The following is a 20,551-nucleotide window of genomic DNA, read 5'->3' as shown; positions in this document are numbered from 1 at the left end:
AGAGGCTGCTCCCTTGCCATATTTTTAACATTTTATTAAGCTTGTATATGTAATAATAATAATAATATAATAATAATAATGATTTATTGGCTTTTGAAAACATCAAGGATTTACCAAATTAGTATTTCCGGCTGTTCATTAAATATGTCTTTACTGCTACTGGCTTCCGAACGAGTATTCATCTGTAGCTTCTGATAGAGGATATCATTACTTAATGATTGTGAGTTGATATCATGAGATTTGATCATGTCCATGGTTTCAAACCAAGCTAGGTTCATTTGTTCTTTTAATCGATTTTGTTTAATTGCATTCCTTTTTGCTGCTGCTATATCGAGTCTTTCTTTCACTTCATCGTGTTGCTGTAACTGTGCTGACAGCAATGATTTATTACAGCTGCCACCATATAGAGATGACATTGTGGAATGATGATTTGTACTTGGCTGCTCTGAATAGTGCGAGTTGCTGATTACAAAGGGTTTTTTTTCGTGGCGATTGGGGGGTTGTAATTCATTGACTATAGGCTCGTTACTGTCATTGAAGCTTTTTTGTAATAGCTGAGGCTTTAGAGAGGTAGACGAATAAGATGTGCCATTATGTTTTGTGTCTTCGGTCGAGGAAAATAGTGAGCTGTTCACCAAGATAACCAACCATTCATTAAGATCATCTTTAAATGAGTTCCCAGCATTGCTTTGATCCTCCGTCAAAGGAGGTTTCTTTTCTAACTGTCCAAAAATCGGTTGTAGGTTAATTAATTCTTTATTAGACTCTTTAGTCACCTGTAGTTGATGTGATACTTGTTCGCTACTATTAGCTATCAGATGTTGTTGTTCGAAATTATATTCTTGCTCTTTCGTCATGATAGAAATATGCGACTTTTTTAAATATTCTTTCGATTGCTTTTCATTTGTCCATATAGAGCCTGAATGAAAAAAGAGAAACAGCTCTCAGTACGTTGAATAACCTTTTGCTTTCACCTGACCTACTTTTAGGCTTCCATTTTATCTTTTTTAGCAATTTTGTACAAAAGCCATCTTTATCGTGTTCATTTTTATGGAATAACTGGCTTAGCTTTTTTGTGGCCTTCCTGCAGCTTTTTTTTATTTATTAGATTGTATGTGTGGGGAAGTTTTTTTTTTTTTTAAAAAAAAAAAAAGAGTTTATGGATAATTAAATGTTCAAAACATCGTTACTTTTAAAAAATGATTTTACCCTTTTTCCAATGTAGAATAGTTTGACCCATTTTGCGCGTTATTTGATTTACAATTGTTATTATCATTAAAAGACACGTCTTGCCTATCTTTAGACATAATTTATATAAAAAAATAAAAAGTAAAAGAAAAAGGTGATTAAATGTATGCTCGCGGGAAAGGCGGAAGTAGCCCCGAACATTTAAACCTGTAGCACATCATATAAAAAAAGAGAAAAATGATCAATTCCGTAGCACCACCACTCACTATCTTTTCCGGCTTAAAAATTTTTTTCTCCTTCCGGTTTGTTGAGGCACTTTTTTTTCGATTTCAGTTGTCAAGGCACAATTTGACACTTATTGCAAATGTCTCATTGTAATGATTTTCTTTTGTTGTATTATGTTTTCGAGCCAAAAGGGTCATTGGAATTTGGTATATAAATTCAGTTTTGTAGAAGCTTCCCATTGGCATCACGTCATTCTATTCAATGTATTTCTGCACTTGATGTTGTGGTACAATGCTATAATGCGGAGCGCCATCAAGCATTGCAACATGGAAAAAAGGCAACCTGTCTTTTTGAAATAGAATACAAATTGGAAAAAGGAAAGCTAGAATGACATGCAAGCTAAAGAGGTAGGACTCTTGGAGAAGATTCGAATATAAGTTGGCTTTCTGTAATATTTTATAGCTTTGATACTTTATTATAACTTCTTGATAAGGCAGAAACATTACGATCAAATGTACTCATATGTACTAGACTAACTTCAAAGTTTATCAAAAAACTTCTAAATATTTCTTGAAAAAAATACTGGCTAGATAAATACTGATAAGTCAATATTAGGACCTGTTACGATGAGACCTGACAGGTGGATACTTTAGTTTTTTTAGTAAATATTTTCATTTTCTGAAGTGATAGGACTCATCAATACATGAAAAAAAAAATTCGAAAAGGGAATTGCCTTATAAAACTTTGTTGGAGGTAAAAAAAATCATGAGTCCCATTGAGTCCTAGGGGCTAGATAAGTACAGCTTCAAAAAAAGTACCTTTGGAATTATTTACTATATATTACTTTATGATAATGAAGTGAATCCAAATAGGGGTTTAAATACAAAAAACGCATATTATCACCTGGTATCGTTTGAAAAACCAACCTCTTCTGTCTCCAAAACGCTTTGCTTACTTTCATTCGCTTCTGATAAGTCCAGCAGCACTGCAACGTCTGTAGCTACAACAGGTAGAGCAGATGTAATTTTATCTGCATAACCTTCAACATTCTGTGATGAACCTTTACTCCATTTAGCAGTTTCTGATTGTTTCATTTGACCATTAAATAAAAAAGACAAGAGCATGATAACGCCGGCAATGGCTGCTTCAAATATAAGTGATCTACTCATGCTATTTGCTGGTGTTCCATTAGGGTCACGAAAGGCATCCATAACAATAACAAATATGAAGCCAAAAACTTGTGCTCCTTGCCAGAGAAGAGAGCCAGTCGTCGCACCAGAGACAGGGAAAGTTACTAACAAATAGAGATAAGTTGAACAATTCTCGGTTAGTTTTAGTTTTATGCTTGCTTTCTGTAACTAGTTCCATGACAACAGGAACCAAAAAAGATATAAAGAATTGGTTGAGCGCCAATGCAAATAATATGGCTGCGTACGAGTCTGCACGAACTATATTTCAACAGTTAATAATGTAAATATTCGTTGGAGTTTTGTAATTCGATCTCTACTTAAAAAATAAAAGGCTAAGTGTGTTACAAACACCATGGGCGATATCAAGCGCAAGAACAGTTTATATTGCTTGGTCATATCCAAAACAGGTCCAGCAACAGCTAATGAAAAAACCAAATCGACATTAGTTTTTTTTTTTTTTTTTTTTTTTTTTTTTTTTTTATATATATATATATATATATCTCCTTACAGCATCCCAATGTTCCTGCAAAAAAGGCAAATGCATTTAGCGTTCCTGCATCTTTATCCGAATACCCATGGGGTGCCAAGATCTGTGCACATAAAGTGCAAAGTGCGATGCTCAAACCGACATTGAATCCATGAATAAAAAACAATACCCAAAAATGAAGGTTTTTGAAAAGCATTTTTAAACCTACAAAAAACGGTGGACGCTCACTCTCCACAATGATGGAAGGGGGCGTTGGTGGGCGGTTTGGCATAAATAAAAGCGGTATGAATACGATTAAAGCAAAGCCAGCAACCAGATTCAACTATATGAGTGTATCAGTATCTAGAAAAAAGGATAAATGTTCAACTTTGAATCTGGCAGCTTACCACCATTGGGATATATGTTTCATTTAGAGTGATCGACGGTATTACAAACATAACCAAAATTGCACCATAATTAGATGCTAAAAAAGGTTAGCTTAACACTGCGACAGAATGTGAATAACCTTTCTACCAACAAACATTCCAGCAGTTGCTCGCAATCTTTCAGTAAACCAGGTAATCGAAAACTGAAGAAAAGTGAAGTATATTTTTAATTTTCAGCTTCTATTCTTTACTACAGTTTTGATTATACCATTGTCATAATATTAAGTGCTAACGGGGCTGCTGTTCCACCAATAACCTGGCCAACCATAGTTAATACATAAGATGGGATTTCCATCTTTACTGCAATACATCTAATTGCGCTTCCTAAAGCACAAAGAAACCCGGAGGCTATAATCTGTTGTTATAATAATGGTTAAATAGCCTTACTTTTAAAGATTACTATCTTTTGCTTACAGAGCGCTTAACACCCAACTTTTCAAAAATCCATCCAGTAAAAAAGCTTACAAATACGTAAACGATGCATTGGACATTTGTAAGCCAATTGACAGCAGAGAGAGAGACATTAAAATATTGTTCTGTTGCTCTAGGCACAACGCTAAAAGTGTATTGAAACACTGAAATGACAGTTCGAACGAGTACAAGCAAGAATAAAGAAATCCAAGCTTGAGGATACGTCTTAAATTTCTGTGAAGCGATGCTGATATTTTCTGCCTCATTGTCAATACTAGTATTGACTTCTTCAGAACGTTGATTTAATCGATCTTGATCCTTTTCATCATTCTTTCCGATCGTTTGGTTTCTGCCGTTGTTCGCTGACTGTAGATAACTCGGAATTTTTTGGTTTTTTGTAGACATACAAAAGATAAAGAAAAAGAAAAACCATGGCATGAGGAAGATCTGTTTGTTTAAAATGGTCTAAACAATGATTGATAGAAAGTTTAGTTAGGTCAAATCCAAATCTTCAAATAAATTAACAATATTGCAGTCTGCCTCGTCAAACCAAAATGTCTCCGATCGTATTCAGATGTATTTTGAGTTTTTAGAAATTATTTTAGCTTGGAGCCTCACGGATTCTCGATAAAAATTAACACCAATCGACTTCTACAATAGCTGTATGCATATACTCATACCTAATTTAATTGATCGAGTATTTCTACTAGCCCTTAGTGTGTAGTTGAATAATGGTAAATTGTTAATAGGTTCGACCTGAAAACTTTTGTGCTCATATGCACAATGTTGTAATAGAATTTTGATTACCAAGTTGGTATAAAATTCCAGTGACTGCATATATTAAAGTCAATTACTTTACAGAATTTATCTTGTACCTGTTTGTATACATACACATAGTGCCTACAGGATCTTCACTTCTCTCAATAGAGATTTGTTTCTCAAGGAGCCTTTTTCAAATCGTAAGTATATAAACTATTATAAAAGCATTTGTTAATAGACTGAATCAAGTACTAATTGATATTTTGGCACATGATTTGAGCTTATGGCTGGGTTAAGATACTGCACTTTATGAAAATATAAAGAATCTCGGAAACTTACGCTCAGTATTATATATTTATATATCATTTGTGCATACTGAATGTCATTTATTATTTCCTCAATTAAGCATTAGTCAGTCCATTGGTTCTCTCTTCATTTAAAAACAAAAAATCTTTCAATTTCTGTGGTGTTGCATAGATCTTTACTTTTTATTGGTTGAACTGATTTTTAGCAGGAATGATTTCAGATAAACTGCTTCGATGCTGATTTGAATTTTATTAAATAATACCTCAATGCTCAATAAATCGAAACAAGCTGAAAATAATCTAGTTTTCTGTCAGGAAAAGGATCTGTATATCAACAACATGAATTTTCCTCTTCTAATTCTTCTACTTTAGCTATAGTTGAAATGTCAATTATAGTAGAACTTTAAAAGCACTGCAAAACCTGTCTACCGAATCGAGTCATGGGCTATTATTGCCATCACCAGCACCAGCAGCAAGACTGCATTCTGAGTATATTTCCATGGGAACTGGGTCATAAGATGTACGTAAAATGAGGCCCGAGAAATAGAAATAGAGGAATCTAGAAAATACTTTCTTTGCAAATATATTTCTTTTGATTCCATTAGCTGAGCATGTGTATATCCGTGCTAACTTGGTGTAGATAAGTCTGTGAAAGAAAGATCAAAGAACCACATGTCTACCATATGGCATTAGCCGTGCAACGGTTAGGATTATATACGAGATAAAGATGAAAAGGATGAAAAAGAAAAAAAAAACCTGTGATCGAACTCTAGGAATAGAACACATGCCACCTTCATAATCTGGAAAATATTGGCAAAGATAAGTTTTAATTTAACACTAAAATAATAAGTCATAATCAATTATTTTTGGATGATTACTGAAGTATTGCCAGCAGTTCAAAAAGAAAGCAGTCTGGGTAATACTATTTCGTAACCTTTAGCGATATTAAAAGAATTGCATGAACAAAGCCGAGCCCAGTGATTATCTGCCTTTTCAGATATGCAAACCAATCACCCATTAACTCCACAAATATTAGCTAATCCCAAAAAAACTAAAAACCAAATGTGCAAGTACCTAAATAGAACATGAATTGGCGAAAATATTGGGAGAATACCGATTACATTATATTACACCAAAAAGTAAAAGGCATCCATATTTTGCTGTATAATGGAAGCACATTATTTATTGTGAAATTTCTGTAAATAAAGCATGAAAAATCAAGTCTTTATGCTCAAATACATCGTTATTAGTTTTTAAGCCTTGTTTATTTATCTCTCTTAATGTCCAAATGGTATATGAACGAATGACTAATCTGATGTCATGAGTAGAAGAAGGTCCTACACAATATACATTTATTATTAGCTTCAAATTTTGAGAATATCCAGCGCAGCTATGATAACATGTCACAAATATAAAAGTGTTCTGATTTTATTTCTCTCTTTTTTCTGCTTAGGCATGACATATGTTGCTCTTGCTAGATTGTATGAAGTTCATTGTGATTACAAATACACCATAGTTTAGTGTTTGTTGTCGGCAAAAATAGATATAGATGATAGCTAAACAAATGCATATTATCAATTTGGTCCCAATGTCTATCCTTCATACATCGATTTGATTTCTTCTGTCATTTCTGAAATGTTATGAGTCTTATTATAGGATGAGGTAGTAAAAGCTCTGTATCAGCAGGCCTTATAAATATTTGTTTCTGAAATTCTAGAATGTAACAAACAACTGAAAACTGTGTTTCGTTTCATAAATATGCTACTTGTTGATAATTCTCTGGCTATGAATGACTTGCACATAACCATTTTGGTGTCTTATGGATGCTTGAATATGCCATGTTGGTCATATTAAAACAAGAGAGATAAAACAAAAAGGAAAAGGAAAAAGGTACCTTTATTCTAATGGCTTATTTATATTTGTGATTATCTACATCATTTTTGCCCTAAAATAGACTTTATGTCAGAAATATCTTTTGATTTTTCTTTAAAAAAAAAACTTCTGTCTCATATAAACATACTAATCACAGTGCACCTATTAGTAGGAATATACGATTTTTCTTTTTTTTCTTCATGAGCTTCTTGTCTTTTCTAACTTATTTTTATATTCTTGTAGCATAACTAGAAGGAGTACTTGGTGTTGCTCAATAAGCTACTAGGAATACATTTTTTGATTAGCATCCTAGCTGAATTATGCCAACAAAGACATTGAAAATTATATGTTAGAAAAGATTATCAGTGAAGTAAATGAATAATAATATGTTACAAGGTTCGCTAATTACAACAAAAGCGTGGGAAAGTATGCTGAAAAAGAAAAAAGGGGTATTCTTGGTTTTTATATATCATCATCTCTGCTTTTAACCTTAGTCATCACGCAACAAGATTCTTTTCATTGCATTTATCTCTTAGGAAATTTTTGACTTTCTTTTTTATAATAAATTGTAACCCCAATGGTTTTTACAGTAGCTAATACTTTTAAGCTACGTCTAAAATGCTCATCTGGTTTAAAAAAGGAGCTGCTGTAACCTTAAGAATTAATTCTCTCAGTTCGGCCGTCCAAACCAAACTTTTTTTCTTTCCTTTTAACCAGAAGTTTTTCTTCAGTTTGGATTTGTGCTGCCAATAGCCCTTGTCTGTTTTTCTTTTGTTTTTTCTTACAGTTTTTTTTATGTGAGAAACCAAAGACTGTATGATGTTTGCAAAAATTTTCTTATTAAACATTACCTATCTATGCTCTTGACATATCATTTTTGGAAATGGTACAAGGGGCATAGTATAATGAAAAGGTAAATATTTCTCTTTACTATGTGTCTATAGTAGGCAAATTTAATCATATTCTTTCATGATTTTGGAACATAAAGAGTAAGCGTCGATATGATTCTTTTTGATAGCTTTATTCTAAATTACATCCGGTAACTAGGACTGCAAGACTGTTACTAGCTTTTTTGTTGTTGATTCCAAGATAAGCTTTATAATGTTTGTAGTATTACCTTTTACCAATAGGCTTTGTTTAATTCAAGTCCTTTAGTGATCAAGAATAGGCCTGGGTTGATTTAACCCTGGAAAAACTAGAAGTGGAGGAATGCATCCTATTAACCGCAGACTACCTGTTCCAAGATAACTACGGCTCTGGAATACCTGACTGTCTGTACCAATGGTTCAGTAATGTTTTTAGTTGTAACTCGAATTTATTTTTATTGCTTGCTTCTATGTTCAAGATGAAGTGCCAAAAATACCTATTCCAAGAAACGATTAGAGATCCTAAGCTAGGCTTCTTGATAGTGTTGGAACCTTGCCCAGAACCTCTTAGTATGATAATGTCGGCGAATATAAACAGAGTTGTTATTTTTGAACTTTAGTTGTGTATACTGAATATAACCACCACACAGTCCATGCAAACAATAAACCATGCGTCAAAACAAGATTGAGTATTTAACCACATATCAAGGCATTTTGACAATAGACAAGCAACAACATAATTAATTTGCTATCGCTTAACTTAATGAGATCTTCATCCTATTTTTTATATCATTGATTTTCTCAAAATAAAGAAATTATTCACAATGCTCGTCTTGCTCATTTTATTTCTTTTTTTTTTTTTAAAAAAAAAAAATCCCTCTATTATTTATTTTTTGTATTTTTTATTTAAGACCAGCCCGATCACTACACGTTACAAGCGCTTAATTCCACAATGGCTAAATGGACCAACTCGTATTTTCTGTGCTTTTTATATAATGCATTAATATACTCTGAGTATATAGCATGCTTTTTTTTTTTTTTTTTTTTTTTTTTTTTTTTTTTTTTTCATTATTTTTAATCCAGTATATTAATAAGTATGTACCGAGTGTACCGAATAGAGGGGCTTTCTTTAGTAATTGGTTTCAAAGAAAAGATCAGTTACTATTCAAAAGAATTCTAAGCCAAAACCTCATATAAAAAGATATTACTGTTCAACTTAGCTAAGTTTATGAATCCTTCTGTTTATAACCTAATAAGTTTATAGAAAGGAGGTTTATTCATTGTTGTAATCAACTATAGAACTTATCGCTCTCGCTTTATTATTAATGTCATAAATAAAAGGACACAGTGTAATTTTTTATGCCACCATATTCAGCTTTCTTGAATATTGTTGAGGAATGCTATTCTAACGTCAAAAAATAATATTAGAACTTCGTCAAACAATACAGACACGCTCGTTTTTTTGCATCACTACAGCCTACAGATGGTCACTGTTGAAAACTAAGGTTAAATGAGATACTCTGAGTCATACTATCATTTATGGTTGGAGAGAAAGCTTGATTGAGGTATTTCAAGGTTCAAAAGTATCCTTCTTAGATCGTCTAAAAAAATACTCTGTCAGTTGCAGAGAAAAAATAAAATTGTCTCATTTTTTATTTTCAGGTTGTCCAATAAAAATTAAGGCTTTTCCTATTTTTAAATTATAATATTGTAGGTACTAACGGTGAGAATCTTTATCCATAAAACAAAATCTCTAAAGACTTTCAACTCAATATTTCAAGCTCTGCTCATGATTATATTTTTCAAGTATAACATTTTACACTACCACAATGAATTTACACTAGAGCTTTTTTTGTCACAGTTATCCGAGCCGTATGTAAAACTCGTAGACAACGATTCTTTGAACAGACTCCTGTCTTGGACGAGATTGTCATCAATCAAATACAAAGAGAATTACCAAAACTATCTACTTGCAAATGATTGCAAGTATCTTTTGTATTTTCATGACAAGTCACTGTTTAACAGACTTGTACCACTTTTATATCCTTATATCCTTTGATGAGTTTTAATAAACATTAAAAAAACTTTGAAATTTTTTTTTTTTTCCAGTATTGTAGATCAATTTACTTGTGCTCTAGAAAAAAATTTAAATACTTTCTTTTTTCACCTTTTTTCACATTTTCTACTCCTTTTTCTTCTTTTTTTTTTTATTCATCCGTTTTTTTTTCTTCTTCAACCAATTGATTAATTATTGAAATTGCTACTTTATTCTTTTCCCTTTTTGTAGCTCTGGCATGATTTCTTTGCGTTTGCAAAAGTGCAATTATAATTATCGGAGTAGATTTTAATACTTTCTTTTAACATTTACTGTATAAAAAAGCATCTATTTCATTCATATTCTCCTTTATCCTTTATTTCTCTTTTATATACGCATAATACACCTATACGCCTATACAAATACGCTTACACAAATACGCTTACACAAATACGCTTATACATATACGCTTCTACAAATACGTCTCATATATCAACAAAAATATCAAAAAAAAATTATCTAAGAAAATGTATATCAACGGTTTAAAATATGCTTGCTCAACTTGTATTAAGGTATCTTCAAGCAAAAAAAAAAGAGATTACTTGTCCTATTTATAAATAAATGCATTTCTTTACATAGGGCCATCGTTCTTCTAGCTGCAGTCACGTTGACCGACCATTGTTTGAAATTCGTAAAAAGGGTCGTCCAGTAAGTCAGTGTAACTATTGCAGAGACCTTCGTAAAACAAAACAAGTCCATATCAAATGTGCATGCAATAGCAAAAAAGGTTAGTAATTTTTTATTGAAAAGAGGAGCATTTTTCAAACTATTATATTATATGTGATAAGGTGATCAACAGCAACCTGTTTTAATTTATCGAAATAACAATAACAACAGTAATAATACTTCACCTACTTGTTCAGTTCATAACAATGATGATGTAATTCAAAGTAAACAGTGTATCTGCCCTGCAAACAATAGCACACCCATGATACGGTCATCTTCCGCGACACAACCCTATCTTTCGCTTAATGTCTCACAAGAAATTACACGGGAATCTGTGATGTCGGCGCCACTCTGTACAACCTCATTGGTAAAAAAAGAAGAAGCACCTTCTTATTCTTGGGCGTTAGTTACATCTCCGCCTACCAACCATGCTGACTTATCTTATGCTTCGAATTCTTCAACGACAACAACAATTACGCCCGTGAACGAAGAGCCTAGCAATTTTCATCTTGGATTTATATTTCATAAACCCTCCAACGCAAGTAGAATCCTAGATGGTCAACCTAAAATTCACAAGCGGCGCTCAGTGAAAAAGAGCCCTGCTTCTACGCCTATAAGAAATTTACCTACGAATGTAAATTATGATACAATTATGAATACAGATAGCCTGACCGGTCTCTCAACACCACATTCTACTGTTTCATCTCAAGGACCTATGGATATGCAATTTGATTATCTCACACAGCAACTCGAAGTTCTATCGAACCATAAACATACACAAGACTTGATGGGAGAAGATTTGACAAATACAGAAGAATTGACAGCAATTTTAAATAATGTATTTCAAAAAGAAGATGGACAGTCCTCAATTAAAGCAATGCTTCAAGACGATCAAATGTTATCCAACGTATCCCATACCGTTCCTTCTTTACCTGAGATTCCCCTTACAACTATGCCAACACCTATTCCCCAGCCATCGCCTGTGGGTGCACCAAATGTCAATCGATCTCACTGTGGTAGCTTTGTACCTAGCTCTCAATGTTGTAAACCAGTTGGTAGCTCTGGAGGTGAATCTGTTGTGATCACAATCACACCATTGGTCGCCCCTAATAAGCAAGACCAACAAAGGCAGCATCAGCAACAGCAGCAAAATCAGCACTCTACGACCACACGTATTGTTACATGCTACTGCGGCAATCAATGTACTTGCCCAGGTTGCCTGGTGCATCCTGGTAACTTTTTTTTGGGAAGTGATCCATATTCTGGTCCACTGATAAACCCTTCCTCTTCTGCATCTTCCTCTTGCTATGGCTCAGATGATGAAGATATTGCTTCCATCTACAGTAACCACAATAATGTCAATTTTACTTTTTGATTGTAAATATGCCCCCTTAAAATTCAATAAAAAAAATACACACAGTGTGTATACATGCGATTATGTAATCTTGTTTTCTGCGAACTTTGAGGCATTTTTCTTATTTGGTCTAAAAATGAAAAAAAAAAAAAATTTTTTCTCATTCTTTTGCCCGCTTTGTAGAACATCGTGGCCGACTTCATTTATGTGAGACAAGAAATAAATGAAACACAACAAAGGTTAATTTATAATAATTATCATTTGGCATGCAGGGTATAGTGTATCTTTAGTTGCCTCCTCCTATAAAAACGTATTCATATTGAAGAAAAAACACGTGAAAAGAAATAAGAAAGTGGCGCGGTAACATAAACTAATAAATGTTGGGGAGTGAGGCGAGAGAAGCTGTGGCTTGAGTGAACTTAAACATTTACCCCAAAAAAGATGCTATTGAATTGAAACGCAAGATTGTGTCTTGTTGCAGTAGACAGATGCTTGAATTTTTATAAACATCATGACTAATATTACCTTCACTTTGTTTCAAGGCATATGTAGCTATATTTATGGAAAGTGCAGCTGATTTGTGAATACTTTATTAATTTAATGTTACACTTTTGTGAAATTTGCAGGTGTTTCTTTTTCTAAACGCCTTTAATTGTGGCACAACGTATAATGTGATACCAAATATAGATTTTCCTTAATTTATTTATAAAAAAAATAAAGAGACGTCTGAGAATGATATGAATTTAAAGAATCAGGATGATTTGAATAAAAGAGATATTGTATAAGATCAAGTTTGTCAACTTGAAGTTATTTATCTATGATGTAACAGAAATAAACACTTACTGGGTATTTAAAGAAGATGTCTCCATGACAAAGTATTAATGGACATTGTAAATGACAGGAAGAACATAAATCCAGAGTATCCACAGTTTAGTAGCATCTATAAAAGGCAGCTGGTACAGAGATCATAGCATGGAACGGACAACATCTTGATCAGATCTAATGTAAAGGCAACGTACAAAAACCTGTTCATAGTCCTCTGTTTCTGCGCAAAATCGGTTAAGGAGAAGGGACCATAGACCAAAAACTGATACAGTGATCGGAAATGAAACTTGGATAAATTGAACAAGCGTCAAAATCTAATTTTTGTCCTAACAAGACCGTTTAGAAAAATTGCGAGACTTTTTGAAAGTTTTGGGATAAATAAGATTTCGCTATTGAATTTTATTAAAGAAAGACACAGGAAATTTAAAAGCTTGTTTCTCTATTTTCATATCTTGTCCCAAAAAAAAATCCGCACGTCAGATCCATTATTGGCAATTATGTACGGTTATTGTTTTATTTCTTTAATTCTGTTGATCAGTGAATCATCAAGACAAAGGAATACTGTAAATGACTGTTTTCGCAAGAACCTAATGCTCTTCAATAGCGCCAAAAGATGAGAATATGAAGGAAGAAAAGGTACTGATAGTTTCTTTTCTATAATTGATTGGTTTATCTTTTCCAAACACTGTATGCTGGCACTCTTCATTTTCAAATGAATCCCTTGCATGTTATGTTTGTCTATGTCATCTGTAATAATACTTGCAAATTCGAGCAAATTTTTTTACGTGATGTATAGATGCTGTTAAGCTTTTTTTTTTTTTTGCTTCCATATATGTTTTTTTGTTATTAAATAAAATGAGACCCCATAATGATATTAGTAATAACAGAATAATGCATACAATTAATAGCTTGTAATCATTTGAAATATCACTCATTATCATCCAATTGGTTACGAGCATTTTTCTTTGCATCCTTCTTGATTTCAGATAGGAAACACGGCGCTATCTGAAGCCAAATTTGACATCTTACATGACATCATTTTTTTTTGGCAAACTGATGTCGTTTTGTCATACCCACCATTCGCTCTATAAGCATCCTTGATTTTTATTCTGTTCGTATAATAAGAGCCATATGTTAGTAGACGTACTTATAAAAGTAAGAAAGGCGAATACCAGAGTCTTTGGATATCTACTTAAATCCTACCAACAAGTATAATACAACTAAAAAGTTCAATATATTTAATTGTTGTACAACTGATTGATCTTTCAGCTATACTACAGTATTCATTGAAATGAGAGACTAGCTATAAAAGTTTATTTTGCCGCGTTAAAAGTTGAATAAAGTGCCACTGCTTGTTTAACACTGTGGTAATCTAATTGACATTTTTGTTGGTCTCCATATATTTTCATAAATTTTATAATGCTTTCCTTGGTTACTTTGTATCCAAATACAAAGTTTCTGTGCGTAAAATAAAATAACCATCATCTTCTATAGCATATAACCCTTCACATATTTCATTCACATGTGATTTATGAGTTCTGAGTCTACTGTCATATGCACTTAAAATAGACCAGTTGTATAATCATGTTCATAAGCGACTGTGGCATGATTATTACTCTGTATCTGGTAATGAACCGTTTTATTTTATAAAACAAATGATATAAAAAAGTTGCTTTTCTTTTATATAACTATTTGACGTCAAATATACAGTCAACCGGTGTTTCTTTTGTGATAAATTCAGTAAAGTAGTTCTAGTTGATTCTATATTAAAAAAAAATCATACGCAAATAAACCAATGGAAGATCAGAATCCAATAAGAACCATTATTCCATAGCCAACAGTTGCTATGAGTAAAGTAGCAAAGATACTAGAAGGAATACCATTCATCAAAAAGTCTTTCGTACTCAAGTAAGGTGTTCCAAGTTCATTTTCTTGTGAAATTGCATTCATATTAGGGAATCCAGATACAGGAAGGCCCATAGCTGCTGAACAAACAAATGCAGTTCCCTAAAATAATAAAATCAACTTTTTGTCTTTCATTAAAAAGTCCTTTTTTCTTACCATCACAAGCATTCTTGGCTGGGGATCTGCTAGTTGAGAGCCAACTTCAGCAACAATTGGTAATACAATTAAAGCCGCCACTGTATGACTGATAAATGTAGCAATGACAAGTACTAAACAGCTAAACACAAACAGGACCTGAAACGCGGAGAGATCAGTAACAAGTGTTTCAATCTGAGATGCAATCGTTTTCAATAAGCCCGAACTTTCGACAGCTTTGCCTAATGCAATTCCACCCATGGCGAGCACAATTACGTTCCACAAGAAGCTGTTGAAATCATCCTTTGTAAGCAATCCGGTGCCGAAAAAGGCAATCAGAGGTAATATAGCAATTACGCCCATGTCGCCAAACACAGATTCATAGGTGTGAGCCAAGCACCAAAGAATTATGGTAAATAAGGTAACTAGAATGACATAGATTTGTGTGAGTGTAATAGGGTCAGAACTTGCGCGAATAGTGTGAATCTGAGGTGTTTGCTTCTCTGGATTATAGTTCCAGAGTAACCAGGTCCAAATGATTAAATTACCAAGGATGGAGAGCGGGATAGATATAATAAACCATTCACCCCAAGAAGGAGCAGGGTCCATATTTTGGATAGCAATAATATTTTGTGGCGAGGAAATGGGAGATGCCATACCACCTAAATTGGATGCCAATGCGATACCAATGATCAAACAAGGAGCAAACTTGGAATCAGAGGGCAAAGTGCGAAGAATAGGCTATCATAAGCAATAAGTTTCTTTTTTTTTCAATTATGTTTTTTCTTATTTACTTGAATAAGAGAAAAGCAAAGGACAGGGGCAGCCACGTTACTGATCCACATACTGGCGACTGTAGCAACCATCATACTAACAAGTAATACCCTGTTTGGTCGTGTACCAGCCTTCGAAAGCACAAAGGTTGCCATGGATTTCGCAATACCAAACTTGCTCAACGCACCAGCAATAGAAAAACCGCCCAAAAGTAACATAATTACAGGAGAAAACATAGCACCAAAAACTCGTTTTGTTGCGTCAGGGGCAGAAAGTCGGGTAAATTTACCATCGTCTGAACGCATAACGCGCAAAGTAATAATAAGCAGTGGAACAAGTAGAGCTGTAACAAAAAGAGGCATTACCTATAAAAAAAATGAGAACTTCAAATTCTGCCATTTTTCTAGTTACATTACCTCACCAGCCCACAGCATACTTGCAAATACCAATATAGCCAAACATCGATTTTGTTCAACCGTATCAAATAATTCAACCTTTAGCAAAACAATAAACACCACAAGACATACGATCAAGTAAAAATAACTCATCACTTGCTCACGTGTAATTTGAAGTGTTCCAAAGGGCGTATAGATTGACGTAGGTTTAACGCCTACAGTTTGTGTTCGACGTTCTTGACCAATCAAGTCTCTCCAAACAGTATTCCTTTCCCATACGATATGCTCCCTCAAATGTGTTTTTAATTCTTCAATCGCTTGGTCCAAATCATTGTAGGTTGCCAAGATAGCATAGGCTCTTTCAGTCTGCTGTATACGTTCATTAAGCCTTGACTTTGTAACTGCTTGAAAGGGATAGGCAGTCATAACATAATTGGATGTATAATATCGTTTCAAATCACTGTTTGTAATCTTGTCGTACTTTTTCAATATTTTTGCAAAGGCTGTCAGGTTCAATGCCACAAACGATTTGAGTTCGGATAACAAGACAAACATATCTACAATACGTCGCTTCAAATCATCATAATGTTGACTAATGGGATCCATATCCGACATATTATTAGAGATCACGGTTGTTTGCATAAAGTCGTCGTCTTCTTCATTTGGGTGGTGGTGAGGAGATACAGGATGTGTTTGACCATGTTGTGATGACTGATTGGCATGTTCAAATTCATCAATCAGTTTATCCAACTCGTCGTAAAGTTCAGTTTCCTTTTTAGCATAGAATTTGGATATCTTTTCCAACGACTTGTTTAAGGACTCCATAAATGATTGGTTATCAGCTTCAACTGGGTTATCACTGATAAGCGCCGTACGTTCACCTGCTTCCTCGTCAATGGAAGCACGACGACTTGAAACGATTAGCCTGTCTTTTTCAATTTGATAAATTTGTTTTTTGAGATTGGAATATCTAATAAAAGAAATGAGCCATTCAAGTAGTTCACTGATAACAACTCCTTTTTTTTACGGTAAATAGTAATCAGCCCAATCAGGAACAGAATTAAATTGTATTTGGTGAGAAAACTTCATTCTATTTCAACAGACTTTGAGCTTATATGTGAAACAAGAATATGTAGTGCTCGGGCAACAACAACAACAAAAAACAAAAAAAAAAAAGAAGACATCTTGTAAAAAAAAAAGTAAAGGGCCGGAGTCTCAACAATAAACAAACATGCAAAAAAACATACAAAATGATGGTCATTCCTGTCAGTGTGACAGTATGTACTGGCTGAAAAACATAATAATAATAATAATAATAATAATAATAATAACAATAACTAAACTGTTTTATTTCAAGATGTTATCATTAATTTATGGCACTTACCCGACTAAGAGTATTTATTATAAACTGGTGAGTTCTTAGAAAAAGCAATCGTATTTAAATCTACTTAAATTGCGTTGGTTTTATTAGTGACAAAGGCTTTGTAGTTAATCTATTTTGCTATATCACATCTGCTGCTTCTCGTTTAGCAAATACTAGGGAAAGTCTAGCTCTTTTCTTCCTTCTTTTGTCACTATGTTCAGCTGCTCAGATCAACGACATTACAAAGAACATATCCGAGGCTGTCGATTCTTTTAGATATAAGAACGCTCAACCAATGCCTACTCTTTCGTGTCTAGCTTTACCTTCGGTTCCTACTTAATACTGAATAACTCAACCATAACACAAAAGACTAGATATACTTTGATTTTTTATCAGCATAAGTATTGAGTGAATATATAAGTAATTATTTTATGATTCAATGGCTATTGAGCATTAAAGGACTCATTGTTAATGGCATTATTTGTATAATTTGTCCTTTTGTAAAGTTAATTTTTGATTATTATGTATGTAAACCTTTAATAAATTTCACAGTTTAACTCTAAAAAATTGCAATTCATAGTCGTTCATGTGTTAAAACCGGTAAAAGAAGATACAATTCAACAAACTCAGATGCTTGTTTTTGTTTACATATAGGCGGTTTTTCCACAAAGGTGACCTTGAAGTGCATACCATTGTAAATGGCTATTAAAGCTATGGATATAAGGTAATATGCAAGAAAGCAGAGTATCATCGGAAAGAGTATATGTAAGTTGTATCATGAATTTTGTAATAATACAATATATACAAAAAAAAGAAAGGCAAGTAAACGCTACATTTATTCCTGAAAATAGTGTATTGAATACAAATATGGAAGGGTTTTACTGAAACCAATCCAATTGGATCATTGATTAACTATATGGTAATTCGACTAAACAAGAACATAAGCACCAAAAAAAGTATACTGTGTAATTTGCATCTTTAAGACAGACCTCTTCAAATGAGTTTATTCCAATTGGTATTAATATTGTTGGTATGCTATTTTAAATTTATTGCTCTATATATTAGTTTGTCGTTCACACTCTGTTTCTTTACTGGGGCTGACTGGTGCATTGTATCGAATAAAACAGTATGAAAATATGCTAATTGCCATTAAAATACATCTTCTACATGGCGACCTTAATCTGAAATACTTCATGAACGAAAAAGGTTTTTATCAATCATTAAATTGTACAGTGAACAACCTATCATTTCTCTGCTTAGAAAACACTGGGTACTAAAAACATGCATATATGTCTTTGTTCTAGAATAAAATAAAAGAAGTTTATCATAACGTAAATTCGCCATCATGAACGTTATTGGAATAAATAAAATTTGAATTACTTCCTAAGATGACAAAAAAATGTATTACAGTTATCCTCAAAGGTTTGAGCGAAAAAGCTCAAAAGAATTTTTAATGCTTAATTTTATAATCGAAATTTAACCCTTAATAGCAATATGAAAATAAACAAGTTTTTTTTGTCCAAAAAGGCCGGCTTTCGGAACGATCTATATGTTTTTTATTGTATAAATATATAAGAGAAGGGACATTCTATTACAAATGATTTAACAGAAAGTGACTGTATAACCATCAGATGGAGAGCAAGCATACATAGATGTATTGTCATCATAGGCATAACTGTAAACATCAGGACAGGCATTCTTGACAGGAATAGAATACTTGCTAGCTTTACATGTGCCACGAGCTTCGCTATCACCAGTACAACAGTATTCATCGGTACCATAAGCACTACAAGCAGACTTACAGCCAATCACTTTACCATTGCTATCTTTATCTTGGAGGTCTTCAGGACATTCAGGAAGAGAAGAACAAGCGGGAGAGCCGCATTCATATTTTCCATCAGAAGATCCACCATTAGGAGAAATAGAAATGGGCAAGTTGAAACCATCAACAAAGGAAACATCATAATAGTCCTTTCCATTGGCTCCAGACAAGAGGAACTCAGCAAGAGAGGAAGGAGATCCCGATTGACAATCACTGCCACCATCACAGCCTTCACGGGCCCAGATGCGACCACCCCAGTTGGAAGGGACAGAGACCTTGGTGGAACCACCAGCAGAGACAGAAGTAGACTTGCCGGCACCACCACCATTAGTAAGCTGGTTGACTTGAATAGAGTTACTGCAGCTGTTTTTGACAGTGATAGTTACATCACCACCACTGGACTTGGAGCTGCTGGAACTAGTAGAAGCACTAGAACTGGCAGACTTGGAAGGGCTTGATGTGCTTGTGGCACTGACTGAGCTTGAAGGACCAGCAGAACCAGCAGGAGCAGCCATAACGGTCATACCAGTGAGAGCAAGGAAAGAAACGAGAGAAGAAATGGCAACCATAATGAATGAATGAATGTAAATGAACGTATAAACGTATATAAAAGGATAGGAAAGTGGGTTTGGTTTGTAATAGAAAGATTGAATAATGAAAAAAAAAATTGAACCTGAAAAGTGTCTATTATTTATACTTTTTTCTTTCTTCCTTGAGGACTGAAACAACGCTTTGTCGGTAGAACCGCTTTGTTTTGTTTCGCTGTGTTATTGCCTTAACCAGTGAGACTTTTTCCTTGGATACATTTTAATTCTAGACCCTTGCCAAGAGTCGGACTGTTCCCCTCAAAAAAAAAAGAAAAGAAAAGAAAACGTATTAAATGTTAAACATATCAAATACTGTATGAAACAGACCGTCATTGATCAGGATCGACACGTTTTTAGTCTGTCGGTGATTTGAATAATACGCAGTTGCCACGTTATTACTTACACCAGTAATACGATCCATAGAATCACTTTTTGAAGATGAATACTATTCAGTAGGTTGTGTATCTTATTTAGGTCTACGTACTTCCTTTATAGTAAGCTGCATAAAGTGAAGCTAATTAGATTTATTTAAATAATAAGATTAAGAAAAAATGATAAAAAGAAATAGAAAAGCAATTCAATGTACATACAAGATATAAAAAACAAAGAAGATTAGATTCAATTGATGTAAATTAAGATATATATCTTATAATAACTCCTCCTCTTTCAAAGTGAGTGAATTATTTTCATGCTTGGTTTACACACTGAGAATACTCTTTTTTAATTTCATCTTTTATATTAATCATTATAAACTGCAATTTTTCTTTTCTTTTTCATTCTATTTGATATGCATTTCACTTAATGGTAACTATATTAAAAGGTCTATGTAATTCATAATTTTAAAGCTGAAATGAAAACGAATTATATTTCTCTAGATGTGAAACTATTGTTATTATACAAAA

At 33.5% G+C, this 20,551-nt stretch overlaps 5 protein-coding genes across 5 annotated transcripts; 1 reads left to right on the top strand and 4 right to left on the bottom strand.

Annotated features, from left to right (window-relative positions):
• Positions 1-110: 110 nt before the first annotated feature.
• On the bottom strand, positions 111-1,307 carry RO3G_00216 (uncharacterized protein; the record flags this gene model as incomplete). Its single annotated transcript, XM_067654807.1, has 3 exons — positions 111-919; positions 984-1,090; positions 1,210-1,307. 3 exons carry the CDS (start codon positions 1,305-1,307, stop codon positions 111-113), a joined length of 1,014 nt encoding a protein of 337 aa, XP_067510908.1.
• A 1,005-nt stretch (positions 1,308-2,312) lies between these two features.
• On the bottom strand, positions 2,313-2,582 carry RO3G_00215 (uncharacterized protein; the record flags this gene model as incomplete). The annotated part of the gene is made up of 1 exon (XM_067654806.1): positions 2,313-2,582. One exon carries the CDS (start codon positions 2,580-2,582, stop codon positions 2,313-2,315), a length of 270 nt encoding a protein of 89 aa, XP_067510907.1.
• Positions 2,583-11,141: 8,559 nt separating this feature from the next.
• RO3G_00214 (uncharacterized protein) lies at positions 11,142-11,864 on the top strand (the record flags this gene model as incomplete). The annotated part of the gene is made up of 1 exon (XM_067654805.1): positions 11,142-11,864. One exon carries the CDS (start codon positions 11,142-11,144, stop codon positions 11,862-11,864), a length of 723 nt encoding a protein of 240 aa, XP_067510906.1.
• A 2,607-nt stretch (positions 11,865-14,471) lies between these two features.
• RO3G_00213 (uncharacterized protein) lies at positions 14,472-16,966 on the bottom strand (the record flags this gene model as incomplete). Its single annotated transcript, XM_067654804.1, has 5 exons — positions 14,472-14,675; positions 14,730-15,449; positions 15,503-15,847; positions 15,899-16,847; positions 16,905-16,966. The coding sequence occupies 5 exons, from the start codon at positions 16,964-16,966 to the stop codon at positions 14,472-14,474; spliced, it is 2,280 nt and encodes a 759-aa protein (XP_067510905.1).
• A 1,876-nt stretch (positions 16,967-18,842) lies between these two features.
• On the bottom strand, positions 18,843-19,631 carry RO3G_00212 (uncharacterized protein; the record flags this gene model as incomplete). The annotated part of the gene is made up of 1 exon (XM_067654803.1): positions 18,843-19,631. One exon carries the CDS (start codon positions 19,629-19,631, stop codon positions 18,843-18,845), a length of 789 nt encoding a protein of 262 aa, XP_067510904.1.
• Positions 19,632-20,551: the final 920 nt, after the last annotated feature.

Source organism: Rhizopus delemar, genomic scaffold (genome assembly GCF_000149305.1).
Source record: "Rhizopus delemar RA 99-880 supercont3.1 genomic scaffold, whole genome shotgun sequence".
Classification (NCBI taxonomy): Eukaryota; Fungi; Mucoromycota; class Mucoromycetes; order Mucorales; family Rhizopodaceae; genus Rhizopus; species Rhizopus delemar.
This window is presented reverse-complemented; position numbering and strand designations above follow the sequence as displayed.